Consider the following 21,768-nt stretch of genomic DNA (forward strand, 5'->3'; position numbering starts at 1 on the left):
GAGGAGCCATAAGACCGACCCCCTGGTCGAGAGGGTCCAGCTGCTGCACGCCAACCCCCAGTATGCCTACGTCGCGCACCAGGACGGACGGCAAGATACGGTCTCCCTACGGGACCTGGCGCCAGCTGGTTCCTCTGCCAACGCACCCCCACCCTCCACAGCCTACCACCACCCCCCGTGGCCCTTCTGCCCCCTTGGGTCTCCTGTATTGTCCCGCGCCTGCACTGCCGCCCCCCCCCCCCCCGCCTACCCCCACCTCACAACCGTCTCCGACAAGCCGGACTGAAGCTCCAGACAACACGCCCCCGGAGTCACCATCTGCAACAACCGTGCCCGCCGCACCGCCAGAGCTGGGGAGGTCTAAAAGAATGATCCGGCCTCCAGACAGACTGAATATTTGATGACCCCACGTCACCCCTGCCGGACTTGTTTTGTTTAACAGGGGGTGAATGTGGTGAATGTATTCACCTGAATATGAACTGTCTGTATAGTACTGTGACCTATGACCAGGAAATGATAATACGATCTACTTCCAGGTATTGTACTGGAACCCCGGTAGCCCGGGGCGATATATAGACCGGCCACCTGTGGGCGGCACTCATTTGTACAGCAGACACTGGCAGGCAAGTTCCTGGATAATAAAGCCTTATGTTCACTCGTTCTCACAGTCTCGCAGTGAATTGATGGCATTTCAGGGCCTGTAAAGGCTGACGGGGCCTCAGTATAATTGTATCAGGCTGGCGTGGCCTGTGAAGGCTAACAGGGTCTCCATTTAACTGTATCAGGCTGACGTTGGCCTGTGAAGGCTGACAGGGTCTCCGTTTAACTGTTTCAGGCTGCCGGGGCCTGTAAAGGCTGACGGGGCCTCAGTATAATTGTATCAAGCTGACATGGCGTGTGATGGCTGACAGGGCCTCCATTTAATTGTATCAGGCTGACGGGGCCTCAGCATAATTGTATTAGGTTGACTGGGCCTCTAAAGGTTGACAGGGCCTCAGATCAACCATATCAGGCTGACATGGCCTATAAAGACTGACAAGTCCTCAGTTATCATCTCTCCTGAATAATGGCTTCTCTAATACTGCAGCGCTGGGAATGTCAGCCTGGATTATGTGCTCATGGTTGCAGAGTGGGACTTCACCCTGCGAAACTGTGGATCATGGACTAATTTCTTGAAAAGACAATGGGCTGAATTCTCCACCGACAGGGATTCTCTGTTTTCCCGGCACCTTGGGACCAGCCCCATTTACCAGCTGTCGAAATGGAGAATCCCGATTTCTGGTGCGGCGGGACGGAGAAACTCGGCCAATGGCTGTGATTTCCATCCAGTGTAAGGTCATAAAGGCAGAGTTAGAAAGCCAGCAGGTCCAGGTTACTTCGAACAAAGAGGGGCTGATGGAACCAAAGTGATCAAACTCTGAGAATGGGCTGAATCCATGCAGAAGCAGAGGTTGAAATCCCCTGTCCTCATTCGTGGCTGGGACTTTCCGGTACCGCTGAGAGTGAATGGAGTTTTAGCTGGAATGCCAAATTTCCCATTCTCCCCACTAAGGGTCCTGCCGCGGATGAGACTGGAGAATCCCATCCAGGGTGTTTTCGGGGGATTTGGGGAGCAATTTTCTAGGGATAGAGGAGTTTAGCGATTGGGAAATGTAAGGCAATAAAGGTATTTAAACCAGGGAAGCATGGATATGGGATATTGGAGATCAAGAGCCAATGTCAGTGTGGACGTCCTGATGAATGGTCACGAATCTGAAACAAATGGGCTAGAATCTAGGGCAGCACGGTGGTGCAGTGGATTAGCCCTGCTGCCTCACAGCGCCAAGGTCCCATGTTCGATCCCGGCTCCGGGTCACTGTCCATGTGGAGTTTGCACATTCTCCCCGTGTTTGCGTGGGTCTCGCCCCCACAACCCAAAGATGTGCAGGGTAGGTGGATTGGCCACGCTAAAATTGCCGCTTAATTGGAAAAAATGAATTGGGTACTCTAAATTATTATTTGTTTTAATGGGCTGGAATCTTCCGTCCCGCCCGCCACAGAACGTCATGGGTGAGCCATGGACAATGGAGAGGTCTATTGACCTCAGGCGGGATTCTCCGGTCGCCGGGCGGACGTGGCCGGAAAATCCCGGCCATTAACTCTGTTTCTCTCTCCAGCGATGCTGCCAGACCTGTTGAGTGTTCTCAGCATTTCTGTTTTCATTTCAGGTTTACAGCATTTTCAGCACTTTGCTCCTGAAGGCGGATGAATTAGTGGAGGGTTTTGGATAAATAGAAGATTATGGAAGGTAGAGATGTGAAGCTGACAACAAGGCACCGCTTCTTAACATTTTACATTCTTCTCATGTGAAAATAAATTGGTTAATGCCTCTGTTAGATGGCCCCCAATGAAATCTCAAGTGAACACATTATCCGTTTGTGCACTCCTGACACCAACAGTGATTGCTAGCTGAGAAAGTCATGACCGAGGCCCTCCTGATCCTTGCTTCTAACGTCATGCTGGAAAGAACAGACAATTATTCATGGATGGAAGAGTTCAATTCTGAGACACAGGTCTCCCTGAAACATCTGCTCCAAAGACGCACACACCTATCACACATTGATTCATTTGCAGAACTGCCAAAATATTTTATTTTACAATGTAATTTTATGACACATTAAGTTTCGTCAATCTACATTGATATTAGTGCTTAATGAGTGGTGTTGCTGCTAATTGGCCCTTTGGTCAAGGCATGCCCATGAGTGCAAATACACAAACAAATGGAGAATATGAGTAAACAAATGAGAAAGGACATATACTTTTGCTGTTGGTGGTAATGGTGGTATTTTAAACGAAGCTCATGAAGGCAAGTTGAACTTTAAGCATGGTCGTCATTGGAGTGGTGGAGGTGGATTTACCTGTGAGATAGGCTGCTGTTAGCTTTGGTGGGGAATCTGTGGAAAACTGCTATTTCTGAAACAGTGAACTACATACAGATTGAAACTCGAAAGTTGTCCTTGGGAGTCACTCCTTGCCATCTGTGAGAAGAGGCCTAGAAGATCTCTTTCAAGCATTCCATATTTCTATTACAGTAGACTTTTATTGGAAGGTGACAACACAAACATTCTCCTTTTGGCCCCTCATCAAACCTCCGTTTGTCACGGAGGAAGGATTGTGTGCAACTTGCTCCGAGTGGTGCCATCATAATGTATTTGTCAAGCTCCCTTCCATTCATTGCCTTGACTGCAATCACAAGCACACTCCATTATAAGGCAAGGTAAAGTCGCCATCGTCCCAGATGACCATAGGCTGCTTTCCCCTTTGAGGGGAAGAGCTGGCTGGTGGTGATTTAACCTGAGGATCGCCACACCTCAGGCGAGGGGCAAGGTTGAGAAAGCGGGGACCTCATTATAGTGCCCTGGAAATAGAGCAGAGCAAAATTTTTCCCAACCGTTCCTTCTGCCTCTATGCAGGGCCAATAGGGTGGAGTCGGAGTGGGGGGAGTAATCGTTTCCCCCACCCTGTCCCTTCCGTGTCAAAGTGTGAGGCTGGAAGGGCAATCAGTAAACCAAGATTCTCACAGTTAAAGGAAGAAAAAGCAATGGGACGCGCAAGAGGAAGGTTTTCAGTTTGAAATATTGGGGTGAAATTTTTCTTGGTTGGTCGTGCAGAGCAGGTGTTAGCAAGCCGGCTGGCTGGGTTACAATCTGCCCATTGATTTCACTTGAGAGGAGAACGGAGCTCAGTTAAAATGGGTTGTAAATTCACAGGCACCTGTTTTATGCTATCATCCCAGACTTATTTCAAAACTAAGAAGTTTGTGCCCCACAAGTATCATAAACAGCTACTGTTTTCTGGGCCAATGGGGTCGTCTCTTGGTTGTTTCATTAGGATGGTGTCACTGGCCAGTAGGGACTATATCATAAGAGACATAGGAGACCAGTTCGCTTATCAGAAATCAGGAAGAGACCAGTTCGCTTATCAGAAATCAGGAGACCATAGACCCTGTTCTCGCATTCAGTTAGATCATAGCTCAACTCCATTTATCTCGGTTTGTTCCATATATCTTGATAATCCCTTACCTATCCAAGATCTGTCGATCTCCGTTGTGGAAGCTCCAATAGACAATGAGAAGCCCCAGCCATTTGGGGGAGTGAGCGCCAGATTTTCATTAGCATTTGTGTGAAAAAATGCTTCCAGAATATATGGCTAAAAGGTATAACTCAAATTTTAAGATAGTGCTCCTAGTTTGGATTCCCTGATCCGGAGAATTTGTTTCTCTATATCTACTCCATCTAATTATTTGATCATTTTAAACACCCTCTATAGATGATCGCAGCCTTCTAAACTCAAGGGAACACACTCCATGTCCTCAGAATTTAACCCGTTAATCCCTGGGCACCATTTTGGTAAATCTGTGCTGCTTTCTCTCCATGGTTAATACATCCACCCTGAGGTGCAGTGCCCAAGGACTGAACACAGCAGTCTAAAGGGGGCCTGACTCAATGTGGAGGGGATATAATTATGTCTTGGTTTGAAATGAAAAATGAGCAACAATGAATCAGCAGTTTGTTTTACACCCTTCCATCAACTTTGATTTATAGCACTGTACGCCTCCGAGCCCCCGACGGGGATGCAGGAATTAAACAGTTCCTCGACAGACTGGAACTGCCAGTGGTGGGGGAAGACAGACGGGGAAAGCACCAATAGACCTGGGAGAAATCATGGAGAGCATCAGCTCCATGCAGGCGGGGAAGGCACTGGGACCCGACGGGTTCCCGGCGGATTTCTACAAAAAATTTGCACCAGTCCTGGCCCCACACCTAAGGGACATGTTCGCGGACTCACTGGCAGGGGGCACCCTGCCCCCAACACTAGCGCAGGCCACAATCTCACTAGTACCCAAAAAAGATAAAGACTTGACGGAATGTGGATCATACAGACCCATTTCACTGCTGAACATGGATGCGAAAATACTTGCAAAGTCCTGGCCAAAAGGCTGGAGGGCTGCATACCAGAGGTGGTCGCAGAGGACCAAACGGGCTTTGTCAAGGGTAGGCAGCTTACAGTGAACATCAGGAGGCTGCTGAATGTGATAATGACCCCCCCACCCCCCCCCCCGCGGGGAGAGAACACCAGAGGTGATCGTCTCTCTGGACGCAGAAAAGGCCTTTGACAGAGTCGAATGGAGCTATCTCCTCGAGGTACTGGAACGGTTTGGGCTAGGAGCGGGGTTCACCGCCTGGGTAAGGCTTCTGTACAACACTCCCAAAGCGAGTGCCCGAACTAACACCACCAGCTCTGAATACTTCCAGCTACAGAGAGGAACAAGACAGGGCTGCCCCGTCCCCACTCTTGTTCGCGCTAGCGATCGAACCTCTGGCGATAGCCCTGCGGGACGCAAAAATCTGGAAGGGAATCCAGAGAGGAGACAGAGAGCACAGAGTCTCACTCTATGCAGATGACCTGCTCCTCTATGTCTCGAAGCCACAGGAGGGACTGAAGGAAATACTGCAAATACTGAAAGAGTTTGGAACCTTCTCGGGCTACAAACTTAACCTGGGCAAAAGCGAGACATTCCCAGTGAACCCAAAAGGGGGAGGGACAGAGCTGAAGGGGCTCCCGTTCAAACGGCCCAGAACGAAGAGACATAGATAGGATGCAGAGCTGGGCTGAGAAGTGGCAGATGGAGTTTAACCCTGAAAAGTGTGAGGTTGTCCATTTTGGAAGGACAAATATGAATGCGGAATACAGGGTTAACTGTAGAGTTCTTGGCAATGTGGAGGAGCAGAGAGATCTTGGGGTCTATGTTCATACATCTTTGAAAGTTGCCACTCAAGTGGATAGAGCTGTGAAGAAGGCCTATGGTGTGCTAGCGTTCATTAACAGAGGGATTGAATTTAAGAGCCGTGAGGTGATGATGCAGCTGTACAAAACTTTGGTAAGGCCACATTTGGAGTACTGTGTACAGTTCTGGTCGCCTCATTTTAGGAAGGATGTGGAAGCTTTGGAAAAGGTGCAAAGGAGATTTACCAGGATGTTGCCTGGAATGGAGAGTAGGTCTTACGAGGAAAGGTTGAGGGTGCTAGGCCTTTTCTCATTAGAACGGAGAAGGATGAGGGGCGACTTGATAGAGGTTTATAAGATGATCAGGGGAATAGATAGAGTAGACAGTCAGAGACCTTTTCCCCGGGTGGAACAAACCATTACAAGGGGACATAAATTTAAGGTGAATGGTGGAAGATGTAGGGGGAATGTCAGAGGTAGGTTCTTTACCCAGAGAGTAGTGGGGGCATGGAATGCACTGCCTGTGAAAGTAGTTGAGTTGGAAACATTAGGGACCTTCAAGCAGCTATTGGATAGGTACATGGATTATGGTAAAATGATATAGTGTAGATTTATTTGTTCTTAAGGGCAGCACGGTAGCATTGTGGATAGCACAATTGCTTCACAGCTCCAGGGTCCCAGGTTTGATTCCGGCTTGGGTCACTGTCTGTGCGGAGTCTGCATATCCTCCCTGTGTGTACGTGGGTTTCCTCCGGGTGCTCCGGTTTCCTCCCACAGTCCAAAGATGTGCAGGTTAGGTGGATTGGCCATGATAAATTGCCCTTAGTGTCCAAAATTGCTCTTAGTGTTGGGTGGAGGTGTTGACCTTGGGTAGGGTGCTCTTTCCAAGAGCCGGTGCAGACTCAATGGGCCCAATGGCCTCCTTCTGCACTGGAAATTCAATGATAATCTTTGATTAATCTAGGACAAAGGTTTGGCACAACATCGTGGGCCGAAGGGCCAGTTCTGTGCTGTATTTGTCTATGTTCTATAACAGATTCCGTTACCTGGGGATCCAAATAGCCAGAGACTGGACACAGATCCACAAGTGGAACCTGACCAGCCTGGTGGAGGAAGTAAGAAAAGACCTTCAACGGTGGGGCTCAGTCCCACTCTCCCTGGCGGGAAGAGTGCAAACGATCAAGATGAACGTACTGCCAAGGTTCCTCTTCCTGTATAGATCCATTCCGATCCTCATCCCCAAGGCCTTTTTCCAAAACATAGACAGGGTAATCATAGCGTTTGTGTCGGGGAGGGGCAAGAACCCGAGAATTCCCAAACCGACACTGCAAAGAGGGAAAGTCAGAGGGGGCCTGGCTCTACCGAACCTACAATACTACCACTGGGCAGCAACGGCAGAAAGAGTGAGGGGATGGGTACAAGAACCCAAACCAGATTGGGTACAAATGGAGGAGGCATCCTGTGAAGGATCAACCCTCCTGGCCCTGGCCACAGCAGCACTCTCGTCCTCCTCAACAAGGTACACGGGCCCAGTGGTAGCGGCCACGCTGAGAACGTGGGCCCAGCTGAGACAGCCCTTCGGGATAACCAAAATGGCCCTAATGGCCCCCATCTGCGGCAATCAGATTCACCCCAGCCATGCTAGATACCAGCTTCAAAAGATGGAGGCGGGACGGGGGCACACTGACCATCGGGGACTTCTACATAGGGTGCAGACTGGCGACCCCGGACGAACTGACGAGGAAGTGGAGCTAGCAAGAGGACAGAAATTGAGACACCTTCAAATAAAGCACTTCCTCCGCAAAGAGACAGTCAGGTACCCCGGGGCCCCAGAAAGCACACTACTGGAGGACCTGATAGGCACAAGCAGCGAGAAGGGGGGGCTATGTGGGAAAATATACGGACAGCTACAGGACAGAGCCCGGACTCCACTGGATGGGACCAGACAAAAATGGGAGGACGAACTGGGGACAGAGGTAGGATAGGAACTCTGGAGCGAAGCACTGAGCAGGGTGAGCTCCACCTCCTCCTGCGCAAGGCTAAGCCTAATGCAGGTCAAAGTGGTGCACAGAGCGCACCTGACCAGAACCCGAATGAGCAGGTTCTTCCCGCAGGTGGAGGACAAATGTGAGCGGTGCCAGAGGGGCCCGGCCAACCACACCCACATGTTTTGGGCTTGCCCCAAGCTTGCTGGGTTCTGGGCAGCCTTCTCCGAGGCAATGTCCAAGGTTGTGGCGGTGAGGGTGAAGCCATGCCCAATAGTGACAATCTTCGGGGTATTGGAGCAGCCAGAGATACACATGGGGAAGGGGGCCAACGCCCATTCTTTCGCTTCCCTAATCGCAAACCGGAAAATCCTGCTCGGCTGGCGATCGGCAGCACCACCCAAAGCTGCAGACTGGCTCGCTGACCTCTCGGAATTTCTCCACCTGGAGAAGATTAAGTACGCCATCCGAGGGTCAGAGGAAGGCTTCCTGGATACTTGGGGCAGTTCGTCGGCCTGTTCCAAAACCTGTTCGAGGCCAGCAACGAGGAGTAAGCCAGGGAAAGAAAAAGATGAAGAACCAATGGACTTGATTTATAGCTCAATATGTATTAAGTGTAGGTGTTTATGACAAATAAATCATAAGTGTCATGATCAACATTACCTTGCAAAACTGTCAGGATCAGGGCAATATTAGGACTGAGATGTATGATTAGTTGAAGTTATTGAATAGAGCAATTAAATTTGTGGAGGATTGTTTAATTTTTAAAAGTTACATTTCTTTTCATTATAGATCATCAGTAAAGCAAAGTACCCTGTTGTCTGTCCTAATCAACGACACCGAGCCCCAACAGTACTTATGGCTTGTTTTCATCAACCTTTGTCAGAACATTCTTCACTTGATCCAAGGTGGGCAGGGAAGGAGAGGGGGTGGGTGGGGGGCAGTGATGGTGGTTAGGCACACTAGCCACAATCTTCCGGGGCTATCTCGCCCAATATGTTTTATAGCCACTGGTCACAATGTCCCGAGAACCATTTAATCCAATGGGTTTGATGGACACCAATCACAATCTCTCATTGGCTAGCTAGTCCAACAGCGTAAATGGATACCAGCTGCAGTCTCTCACTGCTAGGTTAAAATTTAATTCCAATGAAAACAAAATATATAAGTTTTACTTTGAGCTTTGAAGCGAAAATCCATCCAGGAATAGTCAGAAATATATATACAATAAAAAAGCCAAAGGCTCTGTTGTAGCTCCATATATATATACATAAATCGGTAATGCACCACTCCTGTGATCTCCTGTGTTCTGATTAATACATCCAATTTTACATGCAAATAGAACTTAAACCATTCTGTTAACAATAGGGCATTCATTTACTGTAAAATTTGAAATAACATACAATTACCTTTTTTACCTTCTGCATGCTTAACTTTCAGGAATGTGTTAAGTGACTGAATCAGCACTGTCAAATCAATTTGTTTTTAAGGTACACTTTTATGGACATTTCTACATGCTTCGTGTAAATTGTTCTAAGCCTGGTTTAACCAGATTTCATGTTGAGTAGGTGTGATTAGCTGCATAAACATCCAGCAAAGAAAAAACATTTCAATCCCTCGATAACACAGATAGCATCCTCTGCTAGAATTGATGGAATTCTTTTGACTGTGTTGTTGACACTGGTGGAATTCTCGGATGAGCCAGCAGGACTTCATTGTAAATCAGCCATGTTGACGTACATTTGTACAGCTGTAAGTGAGAGTGAGGCTTGGTAATCCACACTCTTAAACCCCAATTAAAGTTCAGGGACTTTTCTGTGGGTGTTATTAGTGGCCAGGTGTCAGCATGTCATCATTGACCACATGATTGCATACAATTCTGATCAGAAGCCATGGTAAAGTATCAATTTATCCAATGACAATGGGTTGTCATTTCCCTTCCTGATCAGTTTTGCTGGATATTCGTGTCAAGGAGCTAAGACCTCACTCCATATTTTCATAAAATACAGATTGTGGATAATTTATAAATTTTTAAAAACTGGACAAAGACGTTAAAATGACAGAAGACATGACTGACTGTGATTCAAACAAAAGGAACTTTCTGACATTCAGAGAAGCTCCTCGTTACCTCCGAAGACGCACTAATAAATCGGTGAGCTGTAGACGACGACTTCCAAGGGAATTACACAAAGGCAATTTACATTCTTAAGCAACGGGGCGAGCAAAGACTCCAACTCTGTTCGGACAATGGACCTTGAAATCTCTTTTGAAATACTTAATCGCTGAAACATTAATCATCTCAAGAATCCAAACGAAGGAATATGCATCCTTTGTCAAAGCCAAAATGGAGAAGTGGGAGTCATCATAATGATAGAATTATCTGCTTTGAGTTAATCCACTTGGTTGAGGGATAAATATTGGCCAGAACACCTGTTCTTCTTTAAAATAGTCCCATTGAATCTTTTACATCCATCTGGCAGGGTAGAAAGGATCTCAGTTTAACTTCTCAACTAAAGGATGACACCCCCAACAGTGTAGCAGTCCCTCAGTAATGTACCAGAAGTGTCAACCTGGACTATGTGCTCAAGTCACTGGAGTGGGACTTGAACCCATTGCCTCCTGACCTTCACTAAACCAAACTTTAGCTTGGTGAAAAAAAAGGAATGAAAGTGGGATAGATCAAGGAATAGAACAGAATTTAGATGAAGGGGAATGGGAACAAGGGTTAAGTAAAATGATGTGGAGATGCCGGCGTTGGACTGGGGTGAGCACAGTACGAAGTCTTACAACACCAGGTTAAAGTCCAACAGGTTTGTTTCGATGTCACTAGCTTTCGGAGCGCTGCTCCTTCCTCAGGTGAATGAAGAGGTATGTTCCAGAAACACATATATAGACAAATTCAAAGATGCCAAACAATGCTTGGAATGCGACCATTAGCAGGTGATTAAATCTTACAGATCCAGAGATGGGGTAAGTAAAATGAAGAAAGGAAGGTTGTACAAAATGTAGCAACTAATTGGCAGTTTGAATTGAGAGGACGATCAACTGCTACAAGTCCTTTGAGGGAGCAAGCGTTCAGTTCTGCTGATTTTGCTTAATCACTCGTAAGAAACAATTGACTATCGAACCTTGCCCAGTTTCAACTTGCAGGCACAGTTGGAGAGCATTAAACTACTTTGTGAAGAAGAATTAGGCTGTATGACTGTAATGATGTCAGATTCATCTCCGTACTCAATGACAATGCTTCAGAGAAGATGAAAGCTGTTCGATTTGAGAGATAACGATGTATTTAAGCCCATGGCACGAGTTACAATGTTGGGATAAAACAAAGGTTATCTAATTTCTGTTTCAATTATGTTTTTGAATCAATATACACAAGGATTGCATCGTAACAGGAAGAGGCCATTCGGCCCTTTAAGCCTGCTCCACCATTCATGACTGATCTGTACCTTAACTCCATTTGCCCAACTTTGCTTCATATCCCTTAATACTCTTCCATAACAAAAGCATGCTGATTTCAGCTCTGAAAGCTCCAATTGAACCCCAACATCAAGGGCCTTTTGGTGAGTAAGTTTTGTATTTCTATTACTCTCTATGTGAGAACATGTTTCCTGATTTCAGTCCTGAATATCTTGGCTCTTGGATTTTAAGATTGTTCCTATTTGTTGTCGAGTCTTCTGAAAGGAAATGGATTCAACATTTAACTGTTGGATTTAGTCAAACAATATTCTCTTTTTGTTAAAGAGGTGATAAAATGGCAGAATGTTGAGCATGGGGGATTCATGTTACTTGTCCCCGGTCAGTTCAAACTTGAATGTAATCAGGTCTTGCTGTGTGCAGACCTGGGCTGTTTTATTATTTGAGAAGTTATGAATGAAAATGAATACTGTGCATTCATCAGCAAACATCCCTAACTCTGAGCTTATGAAATATGGAAGGTCACTGGTGAAGCAGCTGAAGATGTTTTGGCCTAGGGCATGACCCTGAGGAACCCCTGCCGCGATGTACTGGGACTGAAATGATTGACCTCCAACAGCAACAACCATCTTCTATTGTGTTAGGTCTGACTCCAACCAGTGGAGGGCTCCCCCTCCTGATTCCCATTGATTTCAATATTGCTTGGGCTCCTTGATGTCACACACAGTCAAATGCTACCTCAACGTAAAGGACAATCACTCTGAATTCAACTCTTTTGTCTATGTTTCGAACAAGGTGATATTGAGGTCTGGAGCCATTATGCAGATGGGTGCTTCGACCCTGAGTAATAGCGAGCTATTTGATCATGACAGGCATCAAGGTGCAGAATGTCTGACGATGAAGTTCACAGACTCACAACTCACTTGTTCTCTGGGCGAGAGTCTGCATATTTGGTCGCAGACTTGACTGATCTTAACTGAATCACTGAGCCTAGCGTTGTCCTCACCTGATGACATAACCCCTACGTCTCCAGTCGACGGTCATCAAGTGGCCCGCCAAGAGTGAGAACCTTTCTCTCGGTGGATGTTTCAACCAAGTGCAGCCTCCCTCCAAATGTGACCGGTCAGCTTACTCAGGAGAAACCAGTGGCTGGAGGTGGGAAGTGCCATTTGAAAAGGTGTCGATGAGGGACTCACCCTGGCAAGGAGTGTGCAAGTACTCCTGGGAAGCCAGGTACCTGTCTATAGAGATTCAGTGAGGCAGGGCAGAGGAGAACTGGAGGGGTTAGTGTGGTGACCAGTTTTCAGCAGGCTGTTCCCCAGAGGCCCTGGAGCAGGCCTGTGAGGAGATCAACAGACGGAGAGAGAAAGAAACACATAGATACCTTGAAAAACCTCATCTTCGCAAATTATTTTCAAAGCTACAATAAGTTTTGCTATGAGGACTACTTGAAAATATTTTCTACATTATTGTCATTGCTGTAACACACTTCTGAGAAGCTACCTCAACCTTACATTCCTCCTCGTTCGGCTGACTGAATTACCAGTTCGAGTCCGGTTATGTTTGAGAAGCATTTGGTCTTCAGTCCTAATACTGTACATCGATGTGATTGACTGGCATAATGAATGCTGACGATGTTTTCATTTTAATCAAATGTTCCATTTGCCGTGTTGAAGGTGACCAGCGCGCCTTCTGATTTTGGGACTTTGCTTGCGCGGCTCAAAACGTCACGATCCAAGAAGCGCGTGTGCGTCCACATAGGCCATGGAGTCCTACAAATGGTTGTTCTTGGACAGGTAGGCTATCAGTGCCACGGCAACACCCACGTAAATGCCAGTTCCAATGGTGATGGAGAGCACAGCCAGGAACAGGGCCCGTCTGGAGCTTGAGCTTGCATGGTGGTAATCCCCTTTCGCCACACCCTTGTTGGTCTAGAGAGGAACAAATAAAAATAAATGGTCTTCAACAGTGAGGAATGGTACAATTTTCATCCGTTATCCAATGATGAAAATGTCTCTTTAACCATAGCTCTTCATCAATATCTTCTATAAAAATAGTATTGCATCATAATATTTATAAATATACTGCTGTTTATAAAGCCTTTAGATTGTGAGTATTGCACTCCTCATGGTAAAACATGTTGGTGCTGAAGAATGGAATACTTCCGGTAACTTTTCAGAAGCGTGGCCAGGCACCTCATGATAGCATTAAGAACTGAGAGCAGGCCTGGAGAAAGTGCATGTGGTCTGTTCCCAGCAATCCTATTTTTGTGTCAGAAGGTTGTGGGTTCAAGTCCCACTTAACAGACTTCGGCACATAATCTGGGCAGACACCTCAGTGCAGGACTGAGGGAGTGTTGCCTTGTTGGAGGTGTTGGGTGGGATTCACTGACCCTCTGCGCCGAAATCATGCTTGCCGCGGGGGCGGAGAATCACCCAAAATAGGCTCCCACGCCGGCACGCGATTCTCCGGCGACCAGAGAATCGCCGCCAGTCGCGCGTGTGCGCGATTGCCGCGGCGCCGGTCGGGGGCCGTTGAAAGCGCCCCCCGCAGCAATTCTCCGTGCTCGATGGGCCGAGTGCCTGCCGAGTCCCGCCGGCGTGGTTCACATATGGTCCCACCCGGCGGGACCTTGCCGTTTTGGTTGCGGGGGCCGTCCTGGTGGGGGGGTGGGAGGATCCGACTCCGGTGGAGGCCTCCACGGTGGCTAGGCCCGCGATCGGTGGCTACCAATCGGCGAGGGTGCTCATTCCGGGGGGGGGGGGGGCTATAATCCTCCGCGCTGGGCCCCTGTAGGGTGCCGCCATGCAAATTGTCAATAAGCTGGGAATTTGAATTAAACTGGAAACATGTCACAGGTGGAACTAAAGATGATTTCAAAACAGGCAAAGGAATATTTTATCACAGATTGTTCAAACCTTGGAGGGGACTTTCATGGAGAGGAGGCTGAGGTAAAATCTCTCAAATCATTTCAGAACTCTAGGCCATTCCAGTTGGGTGAAAAGCGATGTCCTGAATGGCCTTCCCTATTTCGGCCTATCCACATCAGTGATTAGAAAATTGAGAGGGGATCTTATAGAAAGGTACAAGAATATGTGGGGGCTTGATGGGGAGTCGATGCTGAGAGGATGTTTTCTCCTGTGGGGGTATCTAGAACTAGGGGCCACAGATTAAAACTAAGGGGTCTCTCATTTAAGGATACTTTCATCTCAGTGGGTCAATAGCCTTTGCAATTCTCTTCCAGTGGAACAGTGGCGGCTGGGGTATTGAATATATTCCAGGGTAAGTTTGAGGGTTATGGGGGTGGGAGGTCTGTGAGGTGGGGGGAGGGGGGGGGGGGGCAGGCAGGCAAGAAAGTGGAGTTAGTGCCACAATCAAATCAGTCATAATCTTATTGAACGGTGGAGTCGGCTTGATGAGGTGAATGACCTGCTCCTGCTCCTATTCCCTATGATCCTAATTGGCTGGTGATGTGGTGAGGGGAACAGCGCTGCAGTTGGAATTGGAGGCTGCGAGCAGAGTGCTGAGGGTCAGGATGGGAAGATTCTGATAACTGGTGCATGTGATTGGGGACCAGTCTGAAACGAGGGTCCAGTCATGGAAGGTGGTGGAACCAATCAGGCATGGGTCTTTATTCCATAGTTTTTGGGAGCTAATTGGATTCTGGATCTAATTGATAGATGGACAAAGTTCTTGGGGATGTAGAACTATAGAATTCCTGCAGCGCAGAAGGAGGTCATTTGGCTTATCGAGTCTGCACCAACCTTCTGAAAGAGCACCTTACCCAGGCCCACTTCCCCATCCTATCGCCATAACCCCACCTAACCGGCACATCTTTGTACATTAAGAGGCAATTTAGCATGGCCAATCCACCTAACCCGCACATCCTTAGACTGTGGGAGGAAACCGGAGCACCCGGAGAAAACCCACAGAGACGGGGAGAACGTGCAAACTCCACCCAGTCACCCAAGGCCGGAATTGAACCCGGGTCTCTAGAGCTGTGAGGGAGCTGTGCTCATAACTGTGCCACCAATGTAATTGGTTGAAGAGGCAATGCTATTTGGGATCTGTTTTAACAAGGTCTTGATTATCTGGTTAGTTGACAGGATAATGGTCCTCTGTTCTGAAATGTGAAATGATTTGTTTGAAGAGATACAGCAAAGGTTATATAACTCTGCCACAAAACGTTTACATATATAGATAGATATATATTCCTTTAATAATTTAAAATGAGACCCATAATGCAATCTGGATCTTACTCTTGCACTTCAGTATTGTTATAGGCAATGATGACAGATTCTCAGGAAAATCTAGGCCATAGTGATTCAGATATGAGACAATGTGGAAGTGAACTCAACAGTATAGAAGCTGAAAGATAATTTTGCTTTGCAATTTTCTCTACCCACCTTTAAATGAAATTCTTCCCATTCAGGGAACAGCAAACTAAAGGTCACCAACTGTAAGACTCCTGCAGCAAATGGACAGGCCATTTGGCCCAACAGATCTATGCCAGTGTTTACATTCTACACAAGCCTCCACCCATCTAACTTCATCCCCTTTATCAACATATCCTTCCCCTCATAACATTTAGCTTCCCCTTAATAACATCTATATCAGTTACCTCAATCACTCCGTGTGGTAGGGGCATGATGGTGACATAGGTGTAATGTCACTCGATTTAATGGTCCAGACTGTTGCTCTGAGGACATGGGTTGAAATCACACCATGGCAACTGGTGGAATTTAGATTCAGTTAATAAACCTGGAACTGAAAGCTGGTCTCAGTAATGGTGACCATGAGAGTTATCATCAGTTGTTCCTAAAATCCATCTGGTTCACTAATGCCCTTGAGGGAAGGAAATCTGCCATGCTTACCCAATCTGGCCAACATGTCATTCCAGATCCACAGCAAGGTGGGTGACTCTGAAATGGCTGAGCAAGCCACTCAGTCCGAGGGCAATTAGGGACGAGAAACCCTTATCCCATGAAAGCAAAAAAAAATACGAACCATTCTCTGGATAGGTTTTTCTTTACTGACTATCTTATATTCATATTTCTCCTTTGGTACAAAGAAGAACGAATTCGACCAGAAAGCAGAAAGACACTTCAGAATCACAGGAGAGGGAAACAGGCAAGGACCCATTATTGAAAATAATTCTCTCTTGTCAACTTCGCAGATCCCTGGACTGAATGTAGAGAGCCAACCAGGAAAGTTTTCTCAGAATTCTACTTCCCTCTGTGATTCTTCACAGAATTGGAGCATCCAATTGAAATGTACCCTGCATGAAACCTGTCAACTGCATCAGCCTGACTTCATTTCATTTGCTCTTCTTGCTGAGCCCGCACATGCATTGCTGTCTTGGACATGAGTCAGGATGTTGTTACCGTCAGACGTGCTATCTTTTGAACAAGAGGCTAAATCAGAAGCTCCATCCGTCCTCTCAGGTTGATGGCGAAAGATCCCCTGGAGCCATATTCCCAAGAGGAGGAAGGATATTCTCCCCAGCGCCCCAATTGGTATTTATCCTTGAACTAGCATCACCAAAACAGATCATGTGGCTGTCACTATTTTGTTGTTTGTGGGATCTTGTCGTGTGAAAGCTGGCTGGCGTGTTCCCCGTGTCAAAAACAGTGGCTGTGCTTCAAAAATTATGTAACTGACTGTAAAGTGCTCTGGGGCATCCCAATGTTGTGAACGGTGCCGTGGAAATGGGGGAGTCTCTCTCTCCCTCTCTTCTCCAGCTGGTAATGTGCAGAAGCGACAGGTTTTAATTATTCATGCACGCTCTCTGCAGCTGCCTCAAACGTAAATAAGTCATATTTATGGCCTAAGGAATGTTACAGAAATAGCTGCACAGCAGCAATGAAGCTGCAGTGCTGAACCCTTTCCTGCCTGGAACCCTTTTCAGTCTACCTGCTGCACCTTACAAATCGAAGAGGGCTCGCTCCCACTGAGAAATGCAAGCCCTCACCATCCTGGGTGGTGATGAACCCATAGCGGGGGTTGGGGGGGTGCATTAGTGTTAGGGGGATATGCTGACCATGATAAGGAATGTTACAAAAGGCAGGAGGAGCTCCACGGGAATGATTTTGAAAGAATAATTTCATTGGCAGTGGTCGCTGAGGAAACCAGGGTGAAGCCTCAGCCGACTAAATTAGCAAACGGGGTCTGAAGAAATCCTTGGGTCCTGCAATTCTGCACATACGAGTTCTAAGGCCTGAAAAGTGGGCCGACCCACTGATGAGTCAGCCGTTTTTCACGGCTCCTTGGGCCTGAAATTGGGCTGCGTTGTACCTGTTCTATAACCATAAAAAGAACACATTGCATCCCGATTCTGACCTGCATAATTCTACACCAAAGCACCGTAAGGACAAGGTCGTGTTATGGTAGAAAATGGAAAGCCAAAATATACACAAAAGTGATGCATGATACACAACAATTTTCTTTGTGTCGAGTAAGTGATGAACAAAACTACCAAATCATTCTTTTAATGAGCCATTGGATTAACCCACTCCACCATCTCTTCCGCAACACACTGCTGCAACCAGCTGCTCTATTTAATTGTCAGGAGGTCATTGCAAATTCCAGAAATACTTCACGCGCGACTGTTTGGGGGTCACACAAATCGCTGAGGAAGATTGAATTCAAGCAGAGATTCAGCATAATCCAAGGTTGGTGAGATAGTGTGAAGGGCTCGTTTCTCTATTGATTCACATTTGTCTCTGTCAGGTGGGCGTCTGTTCAATTCACTTTCTGCATCCGTTGGCTGGAATCAAAATGTTAATCATGCGTTCGCCTTGCAACATTTCCTCAGCAGGCCAAGGCAATTTGCGCTTACACAGCTGGTTAGATAGTGTCTTTGCATGTTAGGTTAAATGGAAAGTGGACATGATAGAGAGCACTGATTGGACTTTCGTCCTTTTGAATAATAAACCTGTCCTGTCTGACCCCTCAGGTAAAGATCCCAGAGCGAAGATTCAGGACAAAGCAGCCCGCTTAATCGGCACCCCATCCACCACCTTGAATATTCACTCCCTCCACCCCCAGCGCACAGTGACAGCAGCGTGTACCATTTGCAAGATGCACTGCAGCAATTCACTAAGCAGGGATGCTTCAACAGCACCTTCCAAACCCGTGGCCTCTACCACCTAGAAAAACAAGGGCAGCAGGCACATGGAAAGGCTCCACTGCATACCATGCTGCCTTGCAACTATATCGCCAGCTGTCATTGGGTCAGAATCCTGGAACTCCCTCCCTAACAGCACTTTGGTGTGCCCACACCAGATGAGCTGCAGCAATTCAAGGGGGCAGCCCACTACTACCTTCTTAAGGGCAATTAGGGATGGGCAATAAATGCTGCCTTGCCAGTGGCACTCACATCCCATTGAAGAATCTTAACAAAATCCCACTATTTCGTAGAGATGTCCTGATCAATATATATTCTTGATCCAAATTGGCTGCCACTTTGCCCGCACCACAACAGTAACTACTCTTTAAAGTGCTTCAGTCTCTGTAAAACCCTTTGGAACACCGGGGACTGGATTCTCCGCGCCAATATCGGGATCGGCGCAGGGACGGAGAATGGGCGTTGACGCCGGAATCCGGCACGATGTGGCTCCCGCGATTCTCCGGTCCCGGGAGAATCGCCGCGAATCGCACACGCGGCGCAGGTAGGGGGCCATTGAGAGAGCCCCCCGCGGCGATTCACCAAGTGTAACTGGCTGAGTTCCCAACGACGTGGGTCTCTCATGGTCTCACCCATCGGGAACTCGGAGTCCGCCGTCGCCCTGGTGGGGGGCGGGGGAACCCTTCGCCGGGGGGGGGGGGGGGGGCCTCACAGATGGCCAGGCTATTGATCGGGGGCCACCGATCCGCGAGCACGCGCGATCTCGGGGGGGGGGGGGGGGGTGGGCTATCGTTCTAGTGCCTGTGCACGGTGTGGGTCCGCCATGCCGCGCGGGGAGGCCGACACAGGCCGCCGCCATGAGCATGCGCGGACGCCCAACCGGATGTACAGGGTACAGGGCCCCGTATCGGCAGCCCGTAGCTGCAAGGAGCACTCCGGGGCCCTGCTAGCCCCCTGCAGGTCGGAGAATCACTCTGGACTTTCTTCAGGAAAGTCCAGAGTGATTCGCCCGCGTTTTCACGCTGGAGTGGGGACATAGCCCCATTATTGGAGAATCCCGCCCCCTAAGTTTATGAGACTTCACCTGATGAAGGAGCAGCGTTCTGAAAGCTTGTGATTTCAAGTAAACCTGTTGGACTTTAACCTGGTGTTTGCGAGACTTCTTACTGCGCCGACCCCTGTCCAGTGCCAGCATCTCCACATCTTACTGGACCTGTTAGCTGACTACTGAAATAAAGGATCAAGGGTTAAACTGCTCCTGTGGATGGTTGCGGCGTAAAGTATAAGACAGGCAATCTGGTACAGCTCACAGGATTGAGGCCTCAAGATTGGGTTGGGGCAAAGTACAATCTAGGGGAGGTGGGGATCTTGGCATTGCTGTGGCCCAGAGTAACTTTGTGGACATAGGGGTGCACACAAATAACTACAATTCAGATGGCCTCTTCTCCTCCGTCATATATAAAACAAAAAAGAGTGGCTAAGGTAAACATTGGTCCTTTAGAGGATGAGAAGGAAGATTTAATAATGGGAGATGAGGAAATGGCTGAGGAACTGAACAGGTTTTTGGGTCGGTTTTCACAGTGGAAAACACAAATAACATGCCAGTGACTGATGGAAATGAGGCTATGACAGGTGAGGACCTTGAGACGATTGTTCTCACTAAGGAGGTAGTGATGGGCAAGCTAATGGAGCTAAATGTAGACAAGTCTCCTGGCCCTGATGGAATGCATCCTAGGGTACTAAAGGAGATGGCTCGGGAAAGTGATAATTTACCAAAATTCACTAGACTCTGGGGTGGTCCCGGCGGATTGGAAATTAGCAAGCGTGATACCACTGTTTAAAAAAGGAGGTAGGCAGAAAGCGGGTAATTATAGGACCGTTAGCTTAACTGCGGTAGTAGGGAAGATGCTGGAATCTATCATCAAGGAAGAAATAACGAGGCATCTGGATGGAAATTGTCCCATTGGACTGACGCAGCATGGGTTCATAAAGGGCAGGTTGTGCCTAACTAATTTAGTGGAATTTTTTGAGGCCATTACCAGTGCGGTGTTTCCCTGCTTGGCAATCAGTAGCTAGTGGTGTCCCTCAGGGATCAGTGTTGGGCCCACAATTGTTCACAATTTACATAGATGATTTGGAGTTGGGGACCAAGTGCAATGTGTCCACGTTTGCAGACGATATTAAGATGAGTGGTAAAGCAAAAAGTGCAGAGGATACTGGAAGTCTGCAGAGGGATTTGGATAGTTTAAGTGAATGGGCTAGGGTCTGGCAGATGGAATACAATGTTGACAAATGTGAGGTTATCCATTTTGGTAGGAATAACAGCAAAAGGGATTGTTATTTAAATGATAAAGTATTAAATCATGCTGCTGTGCAGAGGGACCTGGGTGTTCTAGTGCATGAGTCGCAAAAAGCTGGTTTACAGGTGCAACAGTTGATTAAAAAGGCGAATGGAGTTTTGTCCTCCATTGCTAGAGGGATGGAGTTTACGACTAGGACGGTTGTGCTGCAATTGTATAAGGTGTTAGTGAGGCCACACCTGGAGTATTGTGTTCAGTTTTGGTCTCCTTACCTGAGAAAGGACATACTGGCGCTAGAGGGTGTGCAGAGGAGATTCACGAGGTTAATGCCAGAGCTGAGCGGGTTGGATTACAAGGAGAGATTGAGCAGACTAAGACTGTACTCGTTGGAATTTAGAAGGATGCGGGGGGATTTTATAGAAACATATAAAATTATGACGGGAATAGATAGGATAGATGCGGGCAGGTTGTTTCCACTGGCGGGTGAAAGCAGAACTAGGGGGCATAGCCTCAAAATAAGAGAAAGTAGATTTAGGACTGAATTTAGGAGGAACTTCTTCACCCAAAGGGTTGTGAATCTCTGGAATTCCCTGCCCAGGGAAGCAGTTGAGGCTCCTTCATGAAATGTTTTCAAGGTAAAGATAGATAGTTTTTTGAAGAATAAGGAATAAAGGGTTATGGCGTTCGGGCGGGAAAGTGGGGCTGAGTCCACAAAAGATCAGCCATGATCTAATTAAATGGCAGAGCAGGCTCGAAGGGCCAGATGGCCTACCGCTGCTCCTAGTTCTTATGTTCTTATGTCATCCGTGGAATTAGTCAGAGCCTCCTCAGTGTCACCTCCCACTAGTTCTGACCATAGATGGTCATCGGGGTCTGTATTTACATCACAGGGCCCGACCTCCATGTGAAAAGGGATCTACTGCCTGAACCAGGTGAGCAGTCGGCTCCCTTTTAAATGGAGCCAGCCACAACATCCGTATTAACAGGAATGGTATGCCTGTCGGCCCCACTTTGAGGTTGTTACGGTATAATTAGCGGCAGTGAGAAAGCGAGCCCATGTTGTCATAGGCCTAGTTACTGATACTTATATCAGTGGTGACAACATGCAGGGTGCAGACTTTTAATGGCTTTTATCCATTTGTCGCAGGGAGCTGTGCACTTAGAGAAACGAGAA

The 21,768-nt window shown here is 47.5% G+C and overlaps 1 protein-coding gene across 3 annotated transcripts in view; it reads right to left on the reverse strand.

Moving 5' to 3' along the window:
- Positions 1–8,877: 8,877 nt before the first annotated feature.
- LOC140420597 (synapse differentiation-inducing gene protein 1-like) overlaps positions 8,878–21,768 on the reverse strand; it is a 182,701-nt gene continuing 169,810 nt past the window's right edge. For all 3 annotated transcript variants that reach the window (XM_072504604.1, XM_072504609.1, XM_072504601.1), the window contains one exon: positions 8,878–13,099. In XM_072504604.1, the coding sequence (XP_072360705.1) occupies positions 12,941–13,099 (159 nt within the window). In that variant the 3' untranslated portion in view covers positions 8,878–12,940. The remainder of the gene's footprint in view (positions 13,100–21,768) is intronic.

This window comes from Scyliorhinus torazame, chromosome 1, assembly GCF_047496885.1.
Source record: "Scyliorhinus torazame isolate Kashiwa2021f chromosome 1, sScyTor2.1, whole genome shotgun sequence".
In the NCBI taxonomy this organism is placed as follows: Eukaryota; Metazoa; Chordata; class Chondrichthyes; order Carcharhiniformes; family Scyliorhinidae; genus Scyliorhinus; species Scyliorhinus torazame.